The sequence below is a fragment of the Juglans regia genome, chromosome 1 (assembly GCF_001411555.2).
Source record: "Juglans regia cultivar Chandler chromosome 1, Walnut 2.0, whole genome shotgun sequence".
In the NCBI taxonomy this organism is placed as follows: domain Eukaryota; kingdom Viridiplantae; phylum Streptophyta; class Magnoliopsida; order Fagales; family Juglandaceae; genus Juglans; species Juglans regia.
In genome coordinates this window covers 15,613,087-15,631,259 of record NC_049901.1, presented here as the reverse complement: position 1 = coordinate 15,631,259, position 18,173 = coordinate 15,613,087, and the positions used below count along the sequence as shown (strand labels likewise).

Here is an 18,173-nt window from a genome sequence, read left to right as displayed (position 1 = left end):
ATAAAAAATTTATACATAATATATGATACGAAGATAATAAGTAAAATTTTTCATTTTTATAACAAATAGAGTTGGATCAAATTGGAAACTGTTTGATTTGGATAATTTGGACGGATATAGTACGTCAATCTGTTGGCGGTGAGCGTCATTACAAACTTACCTAAAAATTTTTAGCTGGAAGCCACCCACCTATCTAGTATCACGAAAAATGCTACTCTCTCACCGACGGTTACTCGATTGGTTCTCCATAATTTTTTTTTTTTTAATATAGTAATTGAAGAAGGTTTTTTTTTTTTTTAATGATATTATGAATTTATTTTTAAAAAAATAATTAAAAATAAATTTTTTGTTCTTATCGGGACAGTCTCGTGCGTGCGGTGGGTATAGCACTGCTCCTTACATCACAATCACAGCTGCTCCTCTTTGACGTATTTCTCTCGGCAGCCCACCCTTTTTTTTTCTTTTTTCTTGCGTGAAAAATACACTAGTCACGAATTGGTTATATAAAAATAATCAGATAATATATTTTATCAGATTATAAAATTATTTTTATTATAAAATAAATTTAATAAATTACGTAAAACAACGTCAATTTATAAAATTATTTTTATATAATCTTTTTATAGCTGTAGAACTAATCTATCAGTTATGATCATGACCTGGACTAACTTTAATGTACCACAGGCAACTAGGATTAATCGAGGGGAATAAGGTCCAATTTTGGTAATTAACATGTTCCTCTTGAAGCTTTTCACGGATAAAAAATAAATGAGAAAATCTTGAATTCATACAATGAAGAGCCTCAAGTACGTGCACCACTAGGAAGATTGAAGAACGCAAGGAGCCATGAAGTTGTGCTGATACATAACTTTTATTATCTATCAAAGTCGGATACGTGAAACACGCGGCACCAAAATGATCAATTCAACCCCCAGAAAGTACCGCATGTGTTACCAGCAGAGCAGGGGAAGCAAATGCAAATGTTGTTTTTAATTGTACATTCGAATAACGAAATAAGTTTTTAACTTCTCTGTCCGTATGTTCTCTTTCCCTTTCTTAACTCAACACCGAACATATACAGCTTTCCTTTTTGTATTATGTCCAATTCCTTCAACTTAGCAGCAGATAAAATGTCTCATGGATTTCAGTGTGGCAGTTGATCATCCTACCAGGCTTCAGTTATATTGGAGGATCCAACAGCCAAAAACTTGTAAGGACAACAGAATCCGCTGTACCCAGGGTCCTGTACATCTTCTATGCAATATAAAGCCAACTAAAAGACGCATATTATCTATTGGGGCCGGAACTATCAATTTCAATCCCATCTTCATCCTCGTCACTATAACTCTTATGGTTGGCAGATGGCCGTTTCAATCGCTGAAATATCTCATCAAGAGACTCGGATGAGGAAACACGAGAGACAAGTTTAGTTTCCTGAATTTGGCGCAAGGGAAGAAATTTTTTGGCTCCTACGTTTGCCTTGAAACTTTGAAAACCTGTCTTCATGGATTCCCATGTCGAGGCTAACCCAGAAGAAGGCCCTCCTGAAGTGTTAACAGAGCTCGAGTTACCTGAATCAAGCAAGGAGACCTTAGCCAAGGCAATGTTCTTCCCCGCTGGCTCCATATTGGATGATGCTTTTTGTCTGCTTTGTTCTCTTATACCAGCATACTTGTTGCTAATGGCTTCTTTGCTTGAGCTATATCTACGAGTCTCTTCTTTTGAAGATCTTGATGGACTTTCACGTATTCTGTCATCGATTAAACTGGCTGTCACTTTCATTTCAACAGCTGTTTTATCCTGAAAGTTCAGCTTTCAAGTAAGAAAAAGGAATTACAACAAAACTATCAAAACCAAAAAGCATAAACGAGAATAAATGATGGCATTAGGAGATTCTTTGAAAAAAAATTCCCATGCATGAGAGAACCACATTAAAAAAAAGGAGATGAAAATTGTAGGGGCTTCATGTTTAGTAAATAATATCCAAGAGAATCGCACAGTAGATATTTTCAAGTGCTTCACACAAATAGGCAAACATATTTCAAAAATAGTGTGAGAGTCCATTTTTTAAGATGTTTCTACATACTGTTCTATTGCTGCTGGACTCGATGTCAGTACTGTTGAAATTCCTTGCCAATGGAATAACATGCTCACCAGCTTTTTCCCCTTGTTCTATCCAAGAACGTTCTGTGAGAGAAAAGGGAAACTAATAAGATAGACACCCGTATATATCAAAATGATTTTACAGATAGGCAAAAACCAAAAATGAAAACAACCAAGTCGAAAAAAAATCATTGGCAAATTAATAAGTCATAGCCTGTTTACCTTTTTGTAGGATAATTAATCCTGATGGATCAAATCCATCCATATCATCTGCCTCAGTTTGAAATCTAAACATCTTCCAGCTCCCAAAATAACTAATCACACGGTTGAAGAAATTGCTAGCAACCAGGAGAGTGTATATAACCATGATAAGTGGAAAGATATTATTAAACGTTTTTCCAAAGAAAGGGAGAATGAGACCGATGTTCCCCATTCTCTGCCATTAGGATTCCATAAGACCAAGAGAAACCAGTCAATTACCACAAAAAACTAAAATGCAAAACAATATAACGATAAATATTGCTACAAAAAGATTAAACTTCAGATTACATGCAATAAGATTTGGAATTGGATGAGGAAATGTTATGCTAAACAATGGTACAACAAACAGGAAGTACTCTGAGGATGCATGAGCAAACAAAGATATTTTACTAAAAACTTGAGAAAAAGCAGCCCATTCTTAACAAATACCGCTTCGCAAAGCTTTCCAAAAACGTATAGATAAAGTTCCCCATAGCCATCCAGGAGTATTTATGAATTTCTATTGATTGTTTAGAAACTCACACTCCTTGAGAGTGGAATCCGAGACCAAAGGCACCACCACAAGGGGAAGGGATGGTTGGAAGTGCCATTTGACTCAAAGGCCATTTGCGAGAGTATCCATAACCTTTCCCAAATTTGATACAAAAGTCCAAGACCTATAAATTGGTTACCCACCTAAAATTCCCTTAACTGCAAACTAGAAAGTGATGATTCCTTCGGAGAAAATCATAGTCAACGCCCAAACAAACACTTTATATGAAACATCTAGGATGGACCATTTTATTTTATCGTTTAAGATCTGTTACTCAGTATCTCAGTTTACTTTTCTTTTTTTTCTTTTTTTTTTCTTGTTTTATCAATAAACAAAATTTTTATTGATCATGAAATAGACAAAGGCCTGAGTATACGGAACATATACAAGAGTGTCACCTATGAGTTTACGATAGAACTATGATTCTTTTAAACGAATAGAGGCCATGTCAGAAAGCAAAATAAATAAACGCTATACATGCTTTCTTGCACATGATGCTAACAACTCAATCAGATGATTCCGATCAAGAAGCAGAAAAGGTCAAATAATTTGTAGAAAGAAAAACAAAATTCTTCAGTGTCTTAAATGTAGCTAAATGGAATGCTGATCTTCACATCAGGTGGGACAACCCATATAAAAATTTTGATTTCTGCTAGGCTAGCCATACAGTTTGGAAACAATTGAACACCAAGAGAGTGTGAAATACCTTTTCAAATACAGTTTCAGTTTCTTGCCCACCAAGATTAATGAGATTGAGAAAGTTGTATGAAATCGGAGGTGCATACCGAGCAACCATCCTGGCAGAGATATTGAAATGGCATACAAGTTATTTTAACATAAATGGATAATGAATAGTCCAATTTGTGACAACATAGGTACGAGGCAAAACTTACGAGCATATCATGAGCAAGTTGACTGAGCTTGTTTGCCTTGGTGTTAGTGAGTAAAACATAAACATTCCAACTTTGAACAAGGAATAATATGTGCACATGCACATATACATCAGAGGAATAAATGCAAGGACCTGGAGAAAAATGGAACCAACCAGTTAATAACTTATTTGAAAAATCTGAATGTAAAACTTTTTTTTTATCGGTAAACAAAATTTTATTGATCATAAGAATAGGCAAAAGCCCAGGTATACAGGACATATACAAGAACGTCGCCTGAGTGTGCTAGTTCAGTGATACAAAAAATTCATGGAAACTCATTCCATCGTAATCAATTACCACCGACCAATAAAGTAAAGTATTGAAAAACAATTTTCTAAGCTCTTCCATTGATCGCTCTCAATCTTTGAAGCTTTTGAATGTAAAACTTACCCCCCATGCTTAACCAATCGAGTCAAGACCCAATGGAAAAACAACAATATATAACCACCAGCAGGAAAGTATGAAAAAGGAAAGGAAATGAAAGGAAGTAAGAGGCATCTCATACCATCACAATGCACAGAATAAGTTCTTGATCAGACAATGCACAGAAAAATAGCATTAGGTAAAATAAAAAAACAAGCAAAAGGGAAATGGCACTCAACTTGCATATCTCACGGCACAAAGGTCTGGCAAAGAACACACAACAAGAACTTAGCGTTGTTACTTTACATCAATAGTTGAAAACAATAACGCTTACAAAAAAGTCGTTGAAAAAATGCAAGGAGGTATAGAATGACAATCAGAAAATAGCACTTAGAGGTAAGAGTTACAGGGGATGGAAAGGCGAGAAATTTTACAATTGTAAATAAAAATTAGTTGTGAAGAACATTTTTTTTTTTTTTTTATAAGTAAACGATTGCATTAATAATAATAGGCTTGGCTCAAGTACACAAGAAGGTATACACGAGTTAGCACCTATCTAGGAAGAAGAAAAAGAAACAAGAAAGTCATGAATGCCAAGGCCATTAAAATCTACAGCTATGGCCCATAAAAATAATGTTCTAGCAAAAAGTGATCTAAGTTCCTCTATAGAGCGTTCTTTGTCTTCAAACATCCGGTCATTTCGCTCCTTCCATATGCACCACAAGATGCAAATAAACACCATTTACCACACATCTGTGATTTGGGAGGCTCTTCTTAGATTTGTCTAGCTGGCCAAGAACTCAACCACAATGGCAGGCATGACCCAAGTTAGCTCTAACCTGCAGAACACATCATCCCATAGCTCTCTAGCGACCTCACAATACAGTAGGTAGAGGTGGCAATATGTGACACGACCCGTTAACCCAACACAAACATGACACGATAAAAATGGGTTTGGGTTTGGCCTTAACGGGTTCGGGTCAAAACGGGTTGACCCGTTAAGATACGATTGCTTAACGGGTCACTAACAGGTCAACCCATTAAAAAAGTTGAATTTACATTTATACTCTTAGACCTAAAATTGAAAAAATTCAAAAAACCCTTACCCAATAACCCTACGGCCCTCGAGTCCCTCAGTTTTCTCAAATCTCAACTTCTCAACTACTCAAGTGACCAAGTCTCACGCCGCTCCCCCTTAACCAGTGACCCTTGTAACATTAATATTTTACAATGTGTATCATATTTGTGTAATTGTGTGTTTATCATATTTGGTACTGTTGAGATTTTAATGTCAGTATTTTTATTGTTTGGATTGTAATTTTGGACTTGCAATTAGTTTTTTATTTTTTATAGATATTGTTTATATTTTAATATTTATATAAAATCAATCAGATCAAATGGGTTGAAAACATAAACGGGTCGGGTCGTGTCGTGTCGTGTCAACCCGTTATCTTAATGGGTCGTGTTGGGTTTTGAGATGTTGACACACGAAATTCTTAACGGGTCATGTTCAGGTTGACCCATTAAGTATAATGTACATGTCTTGACACGACATGAACACAAGAAGTTAACAAGATTTGACACCCCTTGCAGTAGGAGATGATCCAGTCTCACCACTTTTCTTACACATGCAGCACCAGTCTACTATGATCACTCCCCGTTTCCGTAAGTTGTCCATTGTCAAAATCTTACCCAATGAAGCTGACCAAACAAAAAATGCCGCTTTAGAAGGCGCCCTATTATGCCAAATCTTCTTCCATGGGAATTGGTTGTCTTGCGATTGCGTGAGAGATTTATAAGAAGAACGAACCGAGAACATGCCTTTACCTAATGGTATCCACCACAACCTGTCAACTCCTTGAATGTTCGGTCTCATGGAGAATAAAAGACTCAAAACTACCAATTTCCCAATCTTGGGCAGCCCTATTAGAGCAGGTTTGGCAAGTGAGATGAGATATAAAATTCTCATCTCATCTTATTATTATAATTTTTTTAAATTCTCACACAAAATATAATAAACAGTTCAACTTTTTCAAATCTCAATTTAACTTTTTCAAATCTCAAAACAATAATAATATTAAAAAATAATAGTTTAAACTTTCATCTAAAACCAAAAATTCTCATCTCACTATCCAAACCTACCTAAAGTTCACGTTCCATTGGACTTGATCCCCAGATAACACCATAACATCAGCCACTGAAACTTCCTTTTCACAAGTAATCCTAAAAATTGAAGGGAATAAATCCTTAAAGGCGTTGTCCCCACACCATAGGTTGCTCTAGAATTTAATTCTAGAACCATCTCACAACATAAGTCTATTGTGACGAGTAAAAAGCCCTCACCCTCGTCTAATATGCTTCCAAACTCCCACTCCATTAGCCTCACTCACCTACTTAGTGCTCCAACCCCCCCCCCCTATTTAAGGTCTATTACTGACTTCCATATAATTTTTGGTTCCATAATATATCTCCACAACCATTTTCCAAGTAAAGCCCTATTAAAGATCCTCATATTTCTAATTCCCAACCCACCAGAAGAAATTGGAGAGCATACCTTATCCCACTTGACCAGGTGGAATTTGAATTCATCCCCTATACCAGTCCAAAGGAAATCACGATGCAATTTTTCAATACAAGTCGCCACACTTACTGGAATGGGGAATAGAGATAGAAAGTACGTTGGTAAATTGGACAGAGTGCTTTTGATTAAGGTGATCCGACCACCTTTCGACAAGTACAATCTCTTCCACCCAGCTAATCTACGTTCAATCTTCTCAATCACTGCATCCCAATCAATTTAGCCCATGATGCTGCCCCCAACGGAAGACCAAGTAATTCATGGAAAGAGAGGAGACCTAACATCCAAGAATGTTAGCCAACTGTCAGATATTGCAAACATTACCAATTGGCACCAACTCTGATTTGTCGAGGTTCACTTTCAAACCAGATGTCGCTTCAAAAAAAAGTAAGAGAGCCCTCAAAGCTCGCATCTGGTTTTGTTCTGCCTCACAAAAAATCAATGTATCATCTGCAAACAATAGGTGAGAAATGTTAAGAGTGCCCATATTGAGGTCACCAACCAAGAAACCAGTCACAAAACCATTGTTAACCAAAGCCGAGATCATTCTACTAAGCGCCTCCATAACTATGACAAATAAAAGTGGAGACAAAGGATCCCCTTGTCTTAGACCTCTCGAGCTGTTGAAGAAGCCAACTAGGCTGCCATTTACTAACACTGAGAACTTCATCGTTGAGATACACCATCACTCCCCAAAACCATATCTCCCAAGCAAGTAAATTAAGAAGTCTCAATTCACATGATCATAAACTTTCTCCATATCCAATTTAGATAAGATCCCCTTATTGCCGGATTTTCTTTGGCTATCGAGGCATTCATTGGCAATGAGAACTGAATCCAAAATTTGCCTACCCCTTACAAAATTGTTTTGGGGTTTCGAAATAATCTTTCCCAACACCTCCCCTAGACGATTTGCAAGCACCTTGAATATGATTTTATAAACCCCATTTACCAGGCTAATAGGTCGATAATCTTTCACTTCTGTTGGCCCAAGCTTCTTAGGAATAAGTGCAATAAAAGTCGCATTTAGGTTTTTTTCAAATTTCCCTACCGAAAAAAAATTCTGAAACACCCTTATTAAATCCTCTTTCACCACATCCCAACATGTTTGGAAGAATCCCAAGAGAAACCATCAGAACCAGGTGCTTTATCTTTAACCATTTTCCTTACCACCCCATGAACCTCCACCTCCTCAAAGGGCCTTTCCAATCATGGAACACTATGTGGCTCAATGGACTCAAAGGCAAGTCCATCAAGCTTTGGCCGCCATCCCACCTGTTCAGTGAGTGTTCAAAAAAATCAGCAACATGCTCTCGAATCACAGGAGTCTCTGTGCAATCCACGCTGTCTATATTTAGCATTTCAATGGTATTAATTTTCCTATGAGTTGGCCACTCTATGGAAGAACTTTGTGCTTCGATCGCCTTCTTTCAACCACAATGCTTTGGATTTTTGGTGCCAAGAGATCTCCTCCAATAATATAACCTCTAACTCTGACACTAATTCTGCCTTCTAAGATAAGTCTTCCAAGGAAAGGACCCGGCCCTCTTGTATCCTTTCTAGTTCTTGTATCTCCCCCAACATAGACTTCTTCCAGTTACCTATGTCACCAAAGGACTGAATATTCCATAGCTTTAAATCTTGTTTCAATGCTTTCAATTTACCTGCCAAAATGAAGCTAAGAGTGCCATGTATCTGATATGAGGACCACCATTGCCTAACCCTGTCCACAAAGCCTTTAGTTTTCAGCCACATATTTTCGAATTTAAAATACCAACGCCCTCCTTGAATCCCACCACAATCCAACAAGATAGGAAAGTGGTATGAACAAATGCGAGGAAGCCTCTTTTGGCATAGACCCAGATAGTGGCTTTCCCACTCTGACAAGACTAAAAATCTATCCAGTTTGGACCACGTATGTTGATTTGACCACGTATATGCTCTGCCAATGAGATCCACCAATTCCAAGTTGAGAATGTACTCCGAAAATTCAATCATTGCAGGTTGCATCCTACTTTCTCCTGATCGTTCACTTGGGAACCTTATAACATTAAAACCATCACCTATGCACCATGGTGGGTCCCACCAACTTTGAACTCCCGCTATGTCCTCCCATAGAAGTCTTCTATTACTATCTAGGTTCAGCCCATAGATGCCAGCAAACGCCCACAAAAAATTTTCCACCACATTCTTGAAGTAACAAGCCACTGAGTATTGCCCAATGAATCCTCCATTTACTCTACCACTCTTCTATCCCACATAATTAATATACCTCCCGAAGCCCCATTAGATACGAAGTAAGCCCAATCCACATAGGTACAACTCCATAAACTTTGAACAATCTTTCTTGTAATAAATCTTAGCTTAGTCTCTTGTAAATGCACAATGTCTGCCTTCCACTCACGAAGTAAGTTTTTCACCTGAAGACGCTTATTAGCCTCGTTGAGCCCTCGAACATTCCATGAAATAATTTTGGGCTTCATAAAGACAATGCTATTCCCTTCCCTTTGGTTCTTTCTCTGCTTGAGCTGCCTTCATAATTTACAGACCAAGTTAGTCTCTTGAGCTCCCTCGGTTTCTTAGACCCTAATTTCTTTTGCTAAACATGCTCATCTTCAATGGCTGTGAGCAAAGCCATATTGTTCTTCAAAACCCTTGCATTCAATTCCCACACAATGTTGTATTTCTTTTGCCTTGTGTAAAACCCAATCAGAGACGCTATACTGACCTGGCAGAAAGTAGCTCTGGGGTACTGGCTCCTCAACCATGTCTATAACGTCCCTGTGTGTCCATTGTGACTGCAACGGCACCCCCATTTCTTCCTCAACACAGTTGGACCTACTGCCCCACTCAGAGGGGGTCTGTTATAGGCACTAACATCTGAGAAAGCCCCTCTGAAACCTCAGGTGTTCTTTGCTTCAAAAAAAATGTACTGGCCACTTCTAGATGCTGCGACACCTTCCCTGGCAAGGGAACCACCTGGGTCTCGAGAGGAGGCTCGCCGTTGCTGTCTATCGGCCTTGTCTGGCTTGGTTGGGCCAGTATCCGACATCTGATGGTGCAACAGCGTCAATATCCGTTTCGAGCTCTTCCGCCAACACCTCTCTCTCTATCAAGTCCGTCGTCTGAGCCATTGTCGACAATTATGTGGCTATGGTCTTGTCTATCGAGACCTTTGCCGGCAAGGTCAGGAGCCTCCTGCTAGTGGAAGGCTGAGCCACGTCCTCACCTCTCATTCTCCACACGGGTTGAACACCCACTGTGGACTTCCCTTTATTTCCTTCCATGGGCTGAAGCAGCCCAGACCGTGGGGCCCTTAGTATCTTTGGGCCACCAGCCCTTCCAAGGTCGTATGACGAACCTTCTACCTGAGGCCCATCAAACCTTGCTAGATCCCTTGGTTGCTTATCACTCCCCACGGGTTGAGCAAGCAAGAAGTAACATTTTTTTATCAGTAAATGAGCAAGCAAGAAGTAACTTTCAGGATTACCAAGATTTTGCATTCAGAATGGAGAATGCAAAATAAATGCAGACTGCAATGGCACCTAGCACTTCTCATAGTACATTCATATAGAAATTAAAGTACCTAAGTTTTAACAGAAATTAAAGTACCTAAGTTTTAACAGAAATTAAAGTACCTAAGTGAAACATCTTATAGCAGATGTAGATTACTATCCAGTAGAAATATAAAAAATGCATAAATGTAAAATAGTTGCAGCAATCATCTGCAGCATCATAGTGATTTGAAATACCATAATCAAGAAAAAGAGCATGAAACCGTTCCTTTTTTCCTCTGAAGAATATATTTAAATCTTCGATACCAAAATTAACTCATGATAGTTCAATAATCTTCAGTCCATGTATGAAATGGGAGGCAATGAAAAGCATCTCATGTGAACTGGAATTAGTAATTCCTTATGTGCATTCATTTTGAGTGTGATTTGCATGTATAGTCATTCTATTTCTGGTAATAAACATTCAACTCAAAAAACTGCAAGCAAGTGCTTCCAATGAACATATAAGCCAGCATAGTAAGCCTAAATGTGTATAGATCTAAACAGATCTGATCAACACGTATGTAACATCAGCCAGTTGCCATTAAGGCAATTCGATATTGAGAGTCTATAATGAAAGCAGGACTAGAGATATTCACTTTTACAAGATGAAAAAAAGAACTATTCTCCAATGCAGGCCAAATGCAATGTCCAGATAATTACAAAAACTTGAATCTTTTAGTACATTATACCTGCACAAGTACTTCTTGCTTTCGAACAGAATTTATAAGGAATGAGAAAAGAGATAGATCAATGTCACTTGTCAGTAAAGTTGCCTCTGCTAATAGAATCGCAGCTGACATGATACCAAGTAAGATAGCTAAGAGTTTCTTAAGTTGCTTTCTGAGGATGCATCGCCAACAAAATTCTGCAAAAGGAACCACTGTTTGTTGTAAAGACTACAATGCAAAACCTTCAATCAAATTATTTATACCAGATAATAAGCTACTAACTAAATTTTAGAGTCATTTCAATTCATAGTTAAAATAAGGCATAAATAATAGAATAAAGAAGCAAATTCTACAGCTCTACTCAACAAGGCCAAATATGCCAAGAGCAGAGCTATGAGAGGACAAGAAGATGAGAAAATTTCCGAGGGCCTATGCTCCGGGATTAGTCGAGATGCTGTTCCCGAACACCCGGTGCTGATAATATTAAAAAAAAAAAAAAAAAGACGACAAGAAAAAATACATGTGTGCACACATGCTCGCGCATGCATGCTACACAGATCCATGCATTTTTCTTGTAACATTATTTTCTCTCTTGGGGAAAAACTTATGACTCAATAGACAAGTCCTCCGTTAAAAAAACAAAACTAAGAAAAGTAAACAAAACAACCTGAGTTCACACCGGTTAATAAAATTTAACAAACCAATTGGTGGATATTAAGTTTACCAATTGTATCAATGAGGGGCCCTATTTTGCCAGCTTTAGCAGGTCTAAGGCTTGAAATATACTTCCTGAAACAATGGATATAAATGTCTAAGGTCATGAATAAACAACCTGAAACATATATTGAAACAGACTCAATAAGCAAAAGAGTAAAGAGTAATCATAAACAAACCATCCAGTTGAAGTACGGCGTTCGTAATTTTTTACTATATCCTCCAGTTCAAGGGCCTCCATGACATATGTCATATATTCACTGAAACAATATGGTAAATTAGATTCAGTAGAACCAAAACTCTAAATTATACACAGCCAAAGGAGAGCTATCACGCACTCCCAGAGAAAAAGTGCAGGTGCAGAATATTGCTTGAAGAATGAGGGTTTTTTCAAAAAGTAAATTCACTAGAGAATTGCAAGCAGATTCAAAAGAAGTACATTAGAAATGTATAGAAGAGGACCACATTTGGGACAAGGATCCTCTCCAAGTGAATTAAAGAGGAGCCATTTAGTACAAAACATGGGGTGTCACTGTCAATTCACTTGTAAATCTAATTCTTTTGGAAACAAAATGGCCAAAAGAACTCTATGTTCTACACTAAATGGCTTCCATTTTGATCTTATTCCCCATCTTTGATGGTAGAAATTAAAAGCTCAACTAAATAAAAATAAAAAAATCAGATGCAAAACTGCTGCCCTGAAATTCTATGGTGCATGAACCAGCCTCTCGAAAAATATAGCTATTCCTACCTAACTATAATTGCCAAAGAAACACAGAGAACCTCTTTCATTCAGTTAAGCTTTCATTTAGGAGTAACAAACAACATTTATAATATGAACATATTCGTTAGTATTGGCCAACTTTAGCAAACTTAATATAGAATCATTCAATATTTAGGCTACTTTAAAAAAAGGCATTAAAATCCCTTGAAAAATACAGAAGGAAGAATCGCAACAGTTAACAATCTAACAGCAAGGATGTTAGGCCTCAAGTAATACGGAACACCCTTTACAGGGATATTATCCCAAACTTGAGTGCCCCATTCCCTGCAGCCAAGGCGACTGCTGCAGAAAAATCTCCCCCTTCCACGGTTTCTCCTACCTAATACGAGAAAAGAAGTTTCATATTGTGGCAAACGAGCCTATATCATCTGCACACATAAATGGAATAGGGGAGAAAACAAGCGGTTCTTCCTTTAACAGATAATCCAGATCTGTCATAGCTAAAATAGAGTAAAAGCGTATCCATAGGAGTTGAGAAGATAAAAAATGTTGAATAGTTGGAAAAAAAAAAATCTCTTTTTGGTCAAGGCATGCAAAGAAAACATACAAAATTTCTTAATTGCAAGACTATTTTACAACCGGCCAATGTGACAACATCATTTCATAAAAGTATTATTTTTTCTGAATTTTGAGTTTCCCATCTTATTTGAATTCAAAATTTTGCATAACCGCCTTTCATTTTACAAATAGTTGTCAACAAGATTGTGTTTGTAACATTACTCATTGCAGAAACCTATGTGAAATTTCAATGAATAAATCAGTTTACCTTTTGTAGCGGTAGTACTCCTCTCGAGCTCGTCGAAGATGGCGCCTAAGTGTTGCCATTGATTTCTCATCTGTATCATAGTCCATATCATTTTCCCCCAATCGACCTCCTTGTGGTTTGAAGGATGGATCTTGTGTAAACTAGAAGTTGGAAGATAAGATTCAAAATATTACAAAGAAAGCTCCGTTAATCCAAGTGAAGATTTCAAAAACATAAAGGAGAGAAAAATAAAAATGAAAACAAATCCAAAGAAAGAAAGAAGAAGAAGAAGAAGAAGAAGAAGAATATACCATTTGAGTTAACATATTGTCAATAACATTCATGTAGGGTCTCAAAGGGTCCCGCTTTGACATTTGATTGGATGTTGCTTGAGCAACCTATGAAATCAACACATAAATTTAAAAACCAAAGCAAGAAAAAAAAATTAAATGCATATAATCCTTAGGTGAAAAAAATTCACACTCAGTGCATATGAAAGTTTTCCATCATTGGTAGAGCCTATAACCAAATCCAGATGTCTTTTTCTTCTTTGAAAAGACGGTACAATGCAGCTGCTGCCAAATAGTTCTTAAATCACTATCATACAATGATCAAGGGACAATAAGCCCTTCATGGATAATGAAGAACAAAACATCAAACACCACAGCCTAATGGTCTCGCAATTTCACTTCAAATAATTGTTTGCTTCAAACCTGTAGGATAAATGCGTATTGCCCAAACTCTTGAATCTTACAGAAACCCTGATTAAGAGATTTTCTTAACATGTTCCCACTTTAAGTATGGGCTTAGGGTTATATATAAACCAAGGTATAATCAAAAGCTAAGAAATCCTAGGCAAACTGCAGATTTTGAGACTTTGTCTACAGGTCAAAGATAAAAAACACGAATACAACATTTTTAAATACACATGAATGCAAAAATTATGTGGATTATTCGTATCATTAAGACAAGTGGTCACGAAAATAGTAACAGCTGCACCTTTTTCATGATTTACAAGAATTGGGAGCAATACAAAAGGTTACTATTGTGTTCTAATGGGAAGAAATGGGTAAAGAGAGAAGTAAAGAGACTTACTACAATAACATTTGAAAGTTCTTGATGAGCATCATCAAGTTTAACAGCCATTTTGGCAATCTTATGAGATAGAACTTTCTGACGTGTGGTCCAGTTTGCATTTCTCCAAATGCTTTTGGGAATTTCAACCAAACCAAAACCAAGCAGAAATGCACCTGTAACGAGTCCAAATGTATTTGAGCAGGCCATTGCCAAACCCAAAATACCTCCACTCCTGTTACAAGGGTATTAAGCAAGAAATGAGAACATAGCCCAACTAGCCTACTGAGAACCAACGAAATTTATTTTCCAGTGAGAAAGGAAACAGTAACCGTGCTAACTGGCTAGTTTATTTTTTTGCATGTAAACAATTAATTGGGAAAAAAAAATGGCTTATTGACCATCCTCGTATTTAGTGACTGTTCAAACAATTAGTTTGCCTCATTTGCCAAGTCCTTTTTTTTTTTTGGCTTTATGTATTTAGGCCCAACTACATTGGTACACAACTACACTGTTATCCTAAAGAGGCAAGAGGATGTATATAAGACCACTAAGAAGTATTGTTTTTTGTATTGGCTACTATTGACCACTAAGAAGTATTGTAACAATAACAGAAGCCAAACATAGCGGCAAATTAGAAAAGAAAAACAAAAACCTATACCATTAGAGTGGCACTAAACCTCTACATTACATAAAAGTGAATGGCTCCTATCTGCAAAGTCGAAAATCGATTTCCAAATTTCTAGACCCGAAATAAACACTCAATAAATTTTAAGGTGTTGAACTCCTTATAAGTACTGGATAATAAGTTCGCCACAATATTTTACATACCATAAATATAGCTTCTGTTAGGATAAATCCAATGAAAGCAAGATAATTTGAAGAACTACCTCTCCACCCAAAATAAAACAGAGACTTTGAATTTTAAGCCCTTTCTATCTATGAACCATTTTGAAGAATTTTCCAGCTGCACATATCATAGTATGTAAAATCCATCAACTGACACGGCAAATTTATGTTCTTTAATGGCTTTCTCTTTTTAAAGAATTTTCCACATACATATATCTACAGTGTTAAATCCACAACTCATAACCACATCTGTAAATGAAACATTCATATGGCAGAGCTCAAAACAATACCAAACAATAAGTTTATATATATATATATATATATATATAGATAATTCAAAAAGATGTGGAACCATTGAAGTTAATAAAAGAATTCAGATTAATGAATTGCTAAAGTCCTGGCCACCTCCAAGACAAACAAAAGATAGTATGAAAAGAAACTAAAACACAAATAAAAGACACATGAGCTCTAAGAGAGTACGAAACAAACCAGTTCTTATGCATCATAATTATGAGAATAAGTCCGAAGAGGCCTATAGATCCCACCACTAAATAAAAGACGAAGTTAACATGTAGGCTGGTCTTCAATCTTTCTTTCACGGTGAAGTCCCCAGCATCTTCAAAACCCTGAATAAGGGGCACCACAGCCCTGTTTAGAGATAAAATAACTTAATTTATGAGGAAACGTGAATCTCTTGACTGTAGAAGGGGCACCACAGCCCTGAATAAAGGCCACCACAGATATTTAGAAGCAGCTATGAAATGAATTATACCATCTTATGCAGTCAAAAGTATAAAAAATGGGCAAGTAATGATTTTTGTTTTGGCTAATTTGTTTTTGGCTAAATGGGAAGTGATCATATAATGCCCAACTAAAACTCTGATACCATATCCATCTTTGAAAACACATTAAAGACAAATATGGCCTCCTTCACATGTGTGGACATGCTCGGTAATAGTTCCCACTTTCAATGTGATATACACATTGCTTTAGGAGGTTAAAACTTTGTCAAGGAGATGGAAATAGTAGTGCATGAGATGGAACTATATAGTGAAAATCATTGAACAGGCAATTCAGTAATGCTATTAAGAAAAAGTCTACCAGGTTCATAAAGATGGAAAAAATAAATTCATTCCACGGAGCTAGATCAACTGTACCTAGTTATGACTTGTTTTGCCTTAATACCTGATAGAATAAGGAATCCCGTGGAAAAAATTGTTTCCCGATAGATGCCATTGATTACCAAACTCAAGAGTAAATTGACTATTACATAACACAACAATAAAGCTCAGAAGAATTGAATGACCGAACATCTTAAAGTGGAAACCCACGATTTTCAGCATAATGACCAAGTACATAAAAGAAAGTATCATGTGTTTACGTTTGGCATACCAAGTAAGCAAGAATGTACCCCAGTATGACCAGCTCCAAAAGAAAGAAATTCCTCCATTCTGGCTATGAAGCATGGTCTGTACACGTAATAATCACAACATTAAGGAAACAAAGTCGATCAATGCATGATCAATATGACTCTCAATAAATGCCTCAATCGATACTCCTAAAAATAGCAAGCTCAAACAAAACAAGCCTAGCTTCCCTAAGATTAACCGCACATCACCAAATCCAGTATAAGCAAAAATTGAACCCTAAATCACAGAAAGCTAGATCATAACTAAAATGAACCCTAATTACAGAAAACATAAGGAAACAAAAACAAAAGCCACAACAAACCAACCACAATATTCGATTAAAATAATACAGACAGAGGAATTCCGCTTCCTCTGCGTCTAATCACGGTATCTATTTGACAAGTGCGGAGTGAAATGAGCAGAAAAAAATACGAGGATGGAAGAAATGTACCGTCCAGATGTCTGCGGGGACGAGGATGATGACAGAGAGGGAGCAAAACCAGGTGTATCCGACGGTGAGCAGCACATAACGAGGGACCTCAGGGCCGGCGAAGTACCTGAGCGTGAAAATCACCATGCCCACCGTCAGAGGCAGCGAGATCAGATAGAACACCCACATCTCTCCCTACAACTTCCTCTCCGCCTCCGATACTCGAAGAGAGAGGATATGCAAAGTAAAAGGAAGGCAAATCCGAGGGAGCGATCGATCGATGCGAGTTGTAGAGCTAACAGAGGGAAATGCAACCCGACCTGCCTGCTTGCTTGCGTTACGTGTTCAGGGGGTGAGTTATTGTGACCTGTGTCCCTATTCCTATTGAGCCTGTGCGGGTCAAGGACTCGACTCGACGCAAACGCTAGGAAGGTAAGGACACAGTCCAGCAGGTAGAGAAGTTGGAACTAGAGATCCCGGGAGATTGAATTTTTATTTTTATTTATATTAAAAAGTAGGACATTGATATTAATTTCTTGCATGCTTAAACTATTCATTTCAACATTATATATATATATATATTCACCCTAACTAAATTATTTAAAGAAAAAAAGACAAAAATATGTTTTTTTCCCTAAAAAAATATGCAAGTCAAGAAATAAATATGAATACAAATATAATGATAGATTTCGAATAGTATCCATCTATATAATTTTTTTCATAAAGAGTTTTACCTATTAAAAAATTTTTGAAAGAGAAATGATGGAATTATGAAAAGCAAATAATAAAAATCATAATGTGTTTTGATGAGATATATCATTTATATATATATAGATTTAACTTTTTAACATCTTTATTCTTTTCAGGAACAACGATATTCTTTATTTTTAAATTTTACTATTTTTAGTTATATTCATTAATGCAATAATTTTAAATAATTGTCTATTTAATAAATCAAAATATAAACTTACTATGATTAAACATGATAAAATGTGAGATAAAAAAGAAACTACATTTCTCTTTTATAAGTTATGCTTGGAAGTAAGGTATTCTTAGATATTTTGTAAATAGTAATGATAAAATATCGAATAATAATAAAAAATATAATAAAAATAATAATAAAATAATAAATAGTAATGAGTTATTTTAAAAATATCTATTCTCAATATCTAAA

General features: G+C 36.6%; 1 protein-coding gene across 2 annotated transcripts; it reads right to left on the bottom strand.

Moving 5' to 3' along the window:
- Positions 1 to 853: 853 nt before the first annotated feature.
- On the bottom strand, positions 854 to 17,468 carry LOC109011138 (LMBR1 domain-containing protein 2 homolog A). Of its 2 annotated transcripts, XM_018992213.2 has the most exons (14): positions 17,021 to 17,468; positions 16,553 to 16,629; positions 15,650 to 15,808; positions 14,333 to 14,546; positions 13,549 to 13,635; positions 13,259 to 13,398; positions 11,888 to 11,968; positions 11,719 to 11,783; positions 11,016 to 11,191; positions 3,790 to 3,920; positions 3,603 to 3,693; positions 2,326 to 2,539; positions 2,087 to 2,187; positions 854 to 1,800 (listed from the first exon to the last, which is right to left on the bottom strand). In XM_018992213.2, exons 1-14 carry the CDS (start codon positions 17,186 to 17,188, stop codon positions 1,288 to 1,290), a joined length of 2,217 nt encoding a protein of 738 aa, XP_018847758.2. In that variant the 5' UTR covers positions 17,189 to 17,468; the 3' UTR covers positions 854 to 1,287. The 2 variants fall into 2 exon arrangements, with proteins under 2 accessions (XP_018847758.2, XP_018847759.2); XM_018992214.2 differs by lacking the exon at positions 17,021 to 17,468 and having other exon boundaries at positions 15,650 to 15,786.
- Between the last annotated feature and the right edge of the window lie 705 nt (positions 17,469 to 18,173).

Excerpts from the sequence above, each read along its gene's own strand:
- LOC109011138 (XM_018992213.2), bottom strand. The coding sequence starts at position 17,188 with ATGTGGGTGTTCTATCTGATCTCGCTGCCTCTGACGGTGGGCATGGTG. Across the intron at positions 14,547-15,649 it reads ATTATGATGCATAAGAACTG|GAGTGGAGGTATTTTGGGTT; the intron begins GTTTGTTTCGTA and ends CCCTTGTAACAG. Across the intron at positions 2,188-2,325 it reads ATTAATTATCCTACAAAAAG|AACGTTCTTGGATAGAACAA; the intron begins GTAAACAGGCTA and ends TTTCTCTCACAG.